Genomic DNA, 10,544 nt, shown 5'->3' with positions numbered 1-10,544 from the left:
CTTCCAAAGTACGACATATTTGCCCTTCTCATTACACAGGTGCCACACTTTTCCAAGTACAGCTTACAAGATTCGGACGAGGAAGAGGAAGAGCATCCTTCAAAAGTGGACACGAGGAAGTTAAAAAACTGCACCTGTGCCAACCCCAGGGCATCTGCCGCCCCAGCAAATGACCCTAAATGGCAAGCCAATGCCTCCATCTCAGGTAGAATGAGGACAGTGACTAAAAGGGAGTTCATAAAAGGAAAATGGAAGAATAGCTGCTGCCTGGGGAGGAGTTGTTGAAGTAACAAGTAGCCTGGAAGACAAAGAGCAAAACCTTAAACACTTGCATGAACTTAGCAGCTCTTCTGACCTCTTGATGAGTGCTTGCATGTGCTCTCCAAGCTTGCAGCTCACTGAGATGTGGATCATGTGCCAAGGTGCTGCTTGGCGTGTGGCCAGTGTTCATGAAGTGTCCTGTCAGGGGAAGCAGAGGAGGATGTCACCGAAAATCCAGACAGAAACTCCCTAACACAGTTTGCAGTGTCGGACAGTGGCATTGCTTTATTGCGGTGCAGGTGCACAGGGGATGTCTCCTCCTGGCTGCACCCCTGGACAGAAACTTAGTGACACACTGCGGTCATGTGTGTTCATCACATGTTTACATAGTCATTGTTATTCTCTTAAACAATCGATTCATTTTCTCTTGCTTTACATGGAAATTCCTTCCCATGCTCAGTTCTCTCCTCTGCCCCTTTCTTTAGGGTCTGGGGTGTGTTTAGGGCAGGTGGTCCATGAGTCAGTGGTCGCCATCTCCACAGGCCAGAATTGCCTTTTCCCAAGTCACTGCTGCGCATGTTCACAGCTCAGAAAAACATCAGAACAAAGTTTATCCATTCTCTGGGATGTTCCCTTCAAGGGCAGACAGCTCTGGATAAACAATCTCCTTCCTAATCACTTCTGGCAGCTTCAAGGATGGTTATCTTGTTATGTTCCTTAGGTGTGTGCAAACAGCTAGTAAACCCTTCCTGAAATTCTTACAAAAATTTTAACCCCTTTATTGTTGAATAACAGTTCCCCTCTTTGAGACTTATCTGTCGCTCACCAGCCTGGGCTGCGGCACCAAGGACGCTGTTGCACCCTCCACAGCCAGGAGGAAACGGCCTGCCTCTTGTAGGCAGGATCGGTACCTTGAGTTGATTAGTAATTGGTTTCATTATCTCAACTCAGTCCAGCTGGGTAATAATGATTGGTTGCCATAATTCCCCCTTTTTGTTTTACCTTTTTTTTTTTCATGAAGGCTTTAGGGTGAGCAGAGACCCGGCCCATTCATCCAACTCCAGCACGCTTCCCTCCCACGAATATCACATCGGGGCTTGCGGCTTTGCCTTCTTCTCCGAAGGGCTCTCGCTCAGGCTCCTGGCTCCGGCTCTTTTGGCTCAGGCTCTCAGCTCCGGCGAGGGAGTCGGGGCTTCATGGGGTCTCACCAATGTATCACATCGGGGTCACCAGTTGTCACTCACCAGCCTGGGCTGCAGCACCAAGGACACTGTTGCATCCTCCACAGCCAGGAGGAAATGGCCTGCCTCTTGTAGGCAGGGTCGGTACCTTGGGTTGATTAGTAATTGGTTTCATTATCTCAACTCAGTCCAGCTGGGTAATAATGGTTGGTTGCCATACTTATCTAATTTCAATTTTAGATGAGTCTCACCTTTTGTGGCTTTTGTACAACATTTTCACACAACTTATCATCTATAATAAGCAAAGCAACTATTATAAATTAAGAAAATGAATCTTATTCATGCTTCTGAACTATCGAAAGTCCTCTAAACTAACAAAAGTAAATTGTATTCATGCTTCTAGTGTATCTTATTATTTCCATACCTTATTCTCAATTACTCTTCTCATACATCCAGTCCTGATTGCAATGATCATAATTATGAGAAGTAGCAGTATTATTCCTTCTAACAGAGTGGACAGCCACCCTTTGAATGACCATCCCTCTATACTTTGTAAGATTTTGTTGAGCCAATTGCTTTCAACTGAGTCCTTAATAGCTTTACTGTCCTCTGCTACTTGTTTCACCCTTGGAGTTGTCACATTACGACACAAGGTCAGGTCAATAGAGGACAGAGAGGACGCTTACCTTGAGCCTTTTTCAATGTGACCAGTCTACCAGCTTCCCAAGAAAGACGAGACCCTTGTACCTGACCTGCCTGCCCCCCTGGGCAGCCCGCTAAGTCGGAGGGTGTTCGCCTGACGTGTTCAGGGACCCCATGGGCAGCACAATGGGCCAAATCCCTATATCCTCTATATCAATTATGGAGTTTCTGGAAACTTATATTTATAGAAATTTTATTACTGATGCTCGTGACAGGATACAGATTTGAAGACAGCCGGCAGGGTCTGACTGCAAAACCACAACTTGTCAATAGTAATTATAAATAGCTGCGAGGTGTTAGTAACTAAGTCCACATAATGCTTGATATGAGCCAGCAGTGTGCCCAGGTGGCCAAAAAGGCCAATGGGATACTGGCGTGTATCAAGAATAGTGTAACCAGCAGGAACAGGGAAGCGATCCTGCCTCTGTACTCGGCACTGGTGAGGCCACACCTGGAATATTGTGCCCAGTTTTGGGCCCCTCGCTTTAAGAGCGATATTGAGCTCCTGGAGCGGGTCCAGAGAAGGGCAACTAAACTGGTCAAGGGGCTGGGAATAAAACTTATGAGGAGAGGCTGAGGGAGTTGGGGCTGTTTAGCCTGGAGAAGAGGAGGCTGAGGGGAGACCTGATTACGGCCTATAAATACTTGAGAAAAGATGGTGGGGAGGTAGGGGAAGGACTCTTTACATTAGTGATGGGTGATAGAACAAGAGGAAATGGGCATAAGCTTAGTCAGGGGAGATTCAGGTTGGATGTTAGGAAGTATTTCTTCTCTGAAAGGGTTGTCAGCCACTGGAATAGGCTGCCCAGGAAGGTGGTTGAGTCCCCATCCCTGGATGTGTTTAAGGATAGGGTGGATGAACTACTTAGGGAAATGGTTTAATGGGAGATTAGGGACGGTTGGACTGGATGATCTCTAAGGTCTTTTCCAACCTAGAAATCTATGAAATTTGAAATAACACAGAGCTCTTACCCAATAGGCATCCCTACGGGGAGGGGAAGGAAGAGAGGTCCAGCCCGTTGACTGATCCCAGACATTCCGATGGAGGTCTTCCTCAACATCCCCTTTCTCTTAAACCATTTTTGTACTTTTTGATGAGGCTTGAGTGACTGGTCAAGTGTGTCTTTGTCAGGATTGGTGCAAATTTTCCTCGCTTCAATTTAAAGGTGCAGACAAGGAGAAATTCAGGACACATGCTCAGTGGAGGGTTTTCACAGCCTGGAGGCAGGTAGCTTTTGGGATGGAGGTATGTTTTGGTATTCTAATGACATTATAATGAGCAAAGTTCACCCCAAAGGCCAGCCATTTGGCAACTTGTTGAATATCGACATGGACATGGAGCTGCTGGTGCGGGTCCAGAGGAGGGCCACGAAGATGATCCGAGAGCTGGAGCACCTCTGCTATGAAGACAGGCTGAGAGAGTTGGGGCTGTTCAGCCTGGAGAAGAGAAGGCTCCGGGGTGATCTTATTGCAGCCTTCCAGTACTTAAAGGGGGCCTGCAGGAAAGCTGGAGAGGGACATTTTACAAGGGCGTGTAGTGATAGAATAAGGGACAATGGATTTAAACTGAAAGAGAGGAGATTTTGATTAGATATAAGGAAGAAATTTTTCACTCAGAGGGTGGTGAAGCACTGGACCAGGTTGCCCAGAGACATTGTGGATGCCCCATCCCTGGAAGTGTTCAAGGCCAGGTTGGATGAGGATTTGGGCAACCTGGTGTAGTGGAGGGTTTCACTGCCCATGGCAGGGAAGTTGGAATTAGATGATCTGTAACATTATCACTTGAAATGCTATTTATTGGAGCTAACAATATAAAGAAAATTTGGATGATGTAGGTAATCCTATCTCCTTTCAGATGCTGGGAACCCTGAGCCATGCAACATCAAACAGACCTCTAATCAGGGAACAGTATGCTGTGCAGATCCATCTGTGGAAATGTTAACCATTTTTGGTCACTCCAGCTACTAAAAGATTTTCTTAAAAGGGAAAAATTCTACCCAGCGCTACTGTAAAACAGGAAGGATGTTCAAATAAGAAGTTCTCGCGGCACTTTTAGGGGAAGGCAGACACACAAGCGTAATTACAAGTAGCAAGTGGAAGCTATTGCAGGCTATACTGTTAAATTCAACTGGCAAAGTTTATCATAGAATCATAGAATGGCATAGGCTGGAAGGGACCTTAGAGATCATCTAATCCAGCCTCCTTGTCATGGGCAGGGACGCCTCTCAACTAGATCAGGCTGCTCAAGGCTCTGTCCAACCTGGCCTTGAACACCTCCAGGGAGGGGGCATCCACAACTTCGCTGGGCAATTTATTCCAAAGTCTCACCACCCTCGTACTGAAGAATTTCTTCCTAAGATCTAATCTAAATCTTTTCTCTTTCAACTTAAACCCATTTCCCCTTGTCCTATCAGTGGGCACTCTTGTAAAAAGTCCCTCCCCAGCCTTCCTTCAGGTATTGGAAGGCAGCTATTAGGTCCCCCTGAAGTCTTCTCTTTTCAAGGCTGAACAATCCCAGCTCCCGCAACCTGTCCTCATAGCAGAGATGCTCCAGCCCCTGGATCATCTTTGTGGCCCTCCTCTGAACACGCTCCAACAGATCTACATCTCTTTTATGGTGGGGACTGCAGCCCCACCTGCAGCCAACGGATATTCACAGCACAAATGGCCTTTAGGCCAGGATGCACGTGCAGGATATGCCTGGGCCTACTCAGGTTAAATGTCACTTGGATCGCTAATTCCTCAGTGTACAATGGTCTTCAAGTCCGGTTTACTATACAGTGTCATATGCCAAACATAGGTTTTTGTGAAGGTACGGCTATACAAATAGTATAGTTACAGCAAGAATAACATTTTCTGTTCACAGTAAGATTGTGACATAATAAGGAAGACAGCCTATATCTTCAACAGGAGTTTTAGCTCTCTTTACCTGTGTCTGTGGGATTTGATTAACTGATTTTCAATGATATCCAATGCTCCTACATAGTTTTGAAAATTAAAAATATTGATTTTGTTTTCAAAAGAAAGTTATCTATCAGCTAGAGTTCTAGTATGACTTATTACATTGCTATTGTAGTGGAAAAATTTACAGCCAGGTGTAGTTCAGTCATCAAAGCACCCTCATGAATGAGAAGGAGACATTTCCGCATGGAAACGATACAATTTCTTCCTTGCCAGACATCAGTGCAGTGAGATGGTGATGGCTGAGTCAGCAATGGACAAGTTGTAGTGATCTTACTCAACTACACTTCAAGGAGACTTTGTACTACTGTCCATGGTTCCTCTGTATCCTTAACCTAGGAACTTAGCAGTGTGCAGAGTAGCTTCTGCCTATGATCTTACTCAGAATCTCTTTCACCTCCTTGTTCCTTAAACAATAGATCAGAGGGTTCAGTGCTGGAGTGAATACAGCATAAAAGATAGACACTATTTTGTTGAGGTTGAACGGATGGATCCTTCTGGGCCTGGCATACATGAAGAGAGTGGCTGAGAAAAAGATAATGACTACTGTGAAATGGGAGGTACACGTGGAAAATGCTTTTCTCCTTCCCTGAGCTGAAGGCATACACAAGATAGTTGACAAGATACAGCAGTAGGAGAAAACAATGATCAAGAGAGGCACCAGCAGGATCACCAAGGCTAAGGCAAAGTCTACTGTCTCTGCAAGGGACATGTCAGTACAGGAAAGGTTCAACACTGGAGAGATGTCACAAAAGAAGTGATTTATGACTTGTGGACCACAAAAGGTAAGGCGTGAAATAAAAGACACCTTGACCAAGGAAATGGAAAAGCCTCCTGCCCATGAGAGAATCGACAGCTGGAAACACAACTTGTGGGTCATGATGGCTGAGTAGCGCAAGGGATGGCAGACAGCCAAATAGCGGTCATAGGCCATTACAGCCAAGAGGACACATTCTGTGCACATAAGGGAGATAAAGAAGTACAACTGGGTCATGCAGCTGGAGAACGAGATGGTCATGGTCTGTGACCAGAATCCAAACAAAAGTTTAGGCAATGTTACTGAGACGTACCAAATCTCCAGGAAGGACAAGTTCCCCAGGAAATAATACATAGGCTTTTGAAGGTGATGGTTCCTTTTCACCACAAAGATGATGATTGCATTCTCAGCGATTGTCACCATGTAGGTGATCAGAAAGATCAGGTAAATTAAGGTCTGGACCTGCAGCCCATAGGAAAATCCCAGAAGAATGAACTCATTGATAGCAGTTTGGTTCTTCATTCCATATCGGGTGCCCACAGCTATCCCTGCAAGTGTCAAAGCAAAAGAAAAGGTAAAGGTAAGAGTTCCACAAAATCAAGTTTGTGTGAAGAAGTAGAGATGCTACTGAAGTCCGTGGAGGACTCCACGCCAGAGCAGGTGGCAGCTCCCTAAGATGCCATGACTTTGTGGAAAAAGTCCACGGCAGACCAATCTAATAGGTAAGGATTACATCCTGCGAGAAGGACTCATGTTGGAGAAGTTTGTGGACCATTCCGTCAGGAGGGGATCCATTGGAGCGGGGGAAAAGAGTGTGAGGAGTTCTCTCCCTTCAAGAAAGGAGCAGCAGAAACAACATGTGATGAACTCACCTGTAACTCACTCATTCCCTATCCCCCCACACCACTGGTGGGAGGAGGTAGAGCCAGGAAGAAGGGAGGGGTGGGTGAAGGTGTGGTTTCTAAGATCTGGCTTTGTTTCTTGTTATCCTCTCAAGTAACTGTTAATAAATTAAATTGATTTGTCCTGAAATTGAGTCTGTTTTGACTGGGACCATGGTTGGTGGGTGATGTCTCCCTGTTCTTATCTCAACCCTCAGGTCTTTTGTTACATTTTTCTCCTCTCCACCCCACCAAGGGAAGGAGTGAGAAAGTGACATCGTGGTAGCTAAGGTGCTGGATGGGCTAAGCCACGGTGCTGTGGAAATTTTTTACAAAGTAGAATGAACATTTCTCACCAGAGAGGAAGTGAGGGGGACACATGTCTTTGTTTCTAGTGACATGTTAGTTTGCTTTCAACAGCAATACTGGAAAAACAACCCAAAACTTTGGAAAAAAAAGCTCCAGAAAACCTCTGTAATGTAAGGATCCTTTACGATACAGCATGGAAGGACATGGAGACACCCTCCATTACATGTCCATGGAAGGACATGGAGACATCCTCCATTACAGAGGATCCTGTACAATAGAGCATGGAAGGACATGGAGACTCCTGACATTCACATTGCTGAAAACAGCACCACAAAAGTTCAGCTAGTATAAAGATGAAAAAGACTAAAAACATAGATGTGGTACTAACTGAACATTTAGTTTTGAAAATGTTGGACATTCTTCATTTCCTATTTGGAAATTACCTATTTCTTTATTTTTCAGTGACAACAGTGAGGTTTATCAGAAGGGACTGCTCTAGAGATTACAACTGTCTTAGCTACATATTTTAGGATTTTAATTTTAAGCAAGTCGTTTTTAGGGAATCTAAAGACTGGCTCCTCCAATGAGTGATTCATCTAACATATTAAGCACGTCTTTAAAAGAGAAGAACAATTCTCGTGTTCAATCTGAACTTAGCTCTGATTTAGACATCTATCTAGTTGATGGTTTAGCTTCAGTAATTTAAAGTAGATATTACACGTTTCTACTGACTGCTTTGCTCTATATTCCTTTTAATAACAATGGATATCTGCTTAAAGCATTAATTGAGCATCGGGAGCCTATTTCTTTTCATGGCCGTTTTAGTGATCCTTGACTGACCTCGAAGCAGTTGTCTGTACTTTAGAATAATTAAGATGGAGGAGGTGAGGTTTATTCTTACTGCTTTTAAGGGAAATGAGAACAAATAACAAACGCATAAACATAGCTCTCACCAATCTACTTACTTGATTGATTTCAGTCTAAGAGGTGTAAACTCAGGCGATATCAATCTAGGACTAAGTAGTAGATGCCATTTAATTCCCATAAGATTTATTTTTACATCCTAAAAATTTGAAATAACAAGTTAGCCAAATCAAACTTTAGAAAAGTATTTCTCCTACTTCATCACACATAGGAAGCATAATTTTTACTATTTTATGTATAGCTTATAGTGACACTGGAGCCCTAATTCCAGGACTGTAAATACTGCACTTTTTTTTTTTTTGCAGCTCACTGATATGTAGATTTTTGTGTATGCATGAGAGAAAAAGGTATCTGTACAAAAGATGCATTGATCTATTCAGAACAGTAACATACTCTGTTTTCTTTTGTCACCTTACCTGCGTATGTTTGGTCCTTTAACTAACTAAGGGATGACAAATTTGACTGGAGACAAGGAACAAAGCTTTGGCAGTTTCTTTCTCCAAACATGAAACCAGAAGATTTTCAGGAAATGGTAAGCAAGATACTTTTTCAATACCTTTACCTTTTATCCATCTAAAAGAAAAAAAATCCCTTTCCACAGAACAAGTCCTGGGCAAGTTCCATGAAGCAAAGGAGATTCTGAGCAATTCTCATGCCATAGAGAATAGCATCGACTGTCTAAATCTCAGTGAAGAGTAAAAATGGCAGATCATCAGGCATCTGTCCTTACGTTCAGCCCCTACAGTGCTCCTTCTGTCCTGTCTTTACTACTCATGTCTTCCTAACGAGCTTAATAAAAAGAACCGTACATCTCCAATTAGAAAAGTCATTTGTCAAAAAAAAAAAAAAAACAAAACACTGATGTGGTTCACATTAGTGGGTATTTTTGTATTTACAAGGCACACTTACAGAATATAAAAACCAAGGCAAGGAAAGGCAAGAAAAAAATTTGCTTTTTTATTAAGAAGGAAAATTTAATGGAAAGACTTGATGTGTTTTGCTATTATTCTTGACCTGTGGGTATAATCCCTCATTAAACATCTAGCAGTTTGCATGATGAAAATGTATGGGATGAGATAATCAAGAATAATAGATTTTTTAAGCATTTAGCCCAGTAATTTACATCATAAAGGATATCTGATTTCCTGATTTATTAATCTGTTACTGTGAGAAAACATTAAGACTTACTTACCAATTCAGGATTTCCAGATACGCATGTGATCTTTAAACTCTTGTAATGAGCAGTGGATCAGATATATTTTTTCTAACCTACCTGACAGGTTGTCCTTCAAAGGACTCAGTGTCTTTTGCTGGAAAAGCTTCCCTTGTACAAAAATGCCTGAGCTAATAAAGTCTTCTGCCAATTAAAAAAACAAAAGGGAAGAGGAATCTCATTATCTCTAATTATCATGAATGTTTATCTCCAGATGCTGTTTTATGTATAATTGTAGAAACAGAGTCTGAAATGAGATCAGAGGAATAAAAAGCATAACAGAAATTATACACCTGTCATGCTTTGTACAGAATAATAAATGTTCTTTCTCTAAAATATATTAGGAAGACAAAAACTAGGTAAGAATTATATTTGCCTAAATGTTTGGGAATTCTGCAGTTTGATTTTGAATAAAAACAGACATTCTGGGAATTATAATTTTTCTTTAAAAAAAACCCCACCTCCTTCAGTTACACATCTAAGCATTAAAGATGAAGAAAATCGTTCATGTTTAATAAATCTAAATAGAGACATCTCTGTAGATGTGTCTACCGTAAGTACTTGGAATGCAGATTTTTTTTCTAGATAGGCACATAATGTCATCTTAAATGTCATTTGACTTAGTCACAAAATTGCCTCCGTAGACAGTGAAATATCACAGTATATATAATATCAATCACATGTGAGTATGCATAATTTTTGATCATCAAGGGAGATCAAAAGAGACTTCAGAGCCTTAGGAGAGTTTGTAAGGGAATCTGGAGCACAGGTTATTTTTTTCTCTCTCCTTCCAGTTGCAGGCAGCAACACTGGAAGGAACAGCTGCACCCAGTCCAGTAGTACACGGCTCCGTAGGAAGTGTCATAGTCACAATTTTGGGGTTTTTGATAATGGGACATGACACCAGGCTTGCTGGCATCAGATGGGCCTCACCATCTGGGTGAGTGGAACTCACCATCTGGAAGAGTGGACACTCTTCCAATGGGGAAGAGTGTCTTTGCTGATGAGCTAATGGGGCACATTGACAGGGCTTTGAACTAGATTTGAAGGGGAAAGGGGACAATATGAGGCTTGCCAATGACAAGCTGAGAGCACCTGCAAAGCAGCAGAAAGGAATTCCAGACCCTTCAGCCAGTGTCAGATTCATCTGGGGCCCAACTTAAAGCAAATGCACATAGAATGGGGAATAAACAAGAGGAGTTAAAGGTGTGTGCATACTTGCATGCTATAATCTGCAGCCCTGACTGCAGAAGGTGTACCCAGGTGGAGGAGCTCCTCTGGCTGAGCTGCAGGAGGCCGTCAGGAGGCTGAGGGACATCAGAGAGGCTGAGAGGGAGCTGGATACTTGGTTCCAG

General features: G+C 42.9%; 1 protein-coding gene across 1 annotated transcript; it reads right to left on the bottom strand.

Annotated features, from left to right (window-relative positions):
• Nucleotides 1–5,448: 5,448 nt before the first annotated feature.
• LOC104380243 (olfactory receptor 6B1) lies at nt 5,449–6,402 on the bottom strand. Its single transcript, XM_009987694.2, has one exon. It carries the CDS (start codon nt 6,382–6,384, stop codon nt 5,449–5,451), a length of 936 nt encoding a protein of 311 aa, XP_009985996.1. The 5' UTR covers nt 6,385–6,402.
• Nucleotides 6,403–10,544: the final 4,142 nt, after the last annotated feature.

Source organism: Tauraco erythrolophus, chromosome 25 (assembly GCF_009769465.1).
Source record: "Tauraco erythrolophus isolate bTauEry1 chromosome 25, bTauEry1.pri, whole genome shotgun sequence".
NCBI classification, from domain to species: Eukaryota; Metazoa; Chordata; class Aves; order Musophagiformes; family Musophagidae; genus Tauraco; species Tauraco erythrolophus.
Note: the sequence above shows the minus strand (reverse complement) of the source record. Positions and strands in the feature narration are given on the sequence as shown.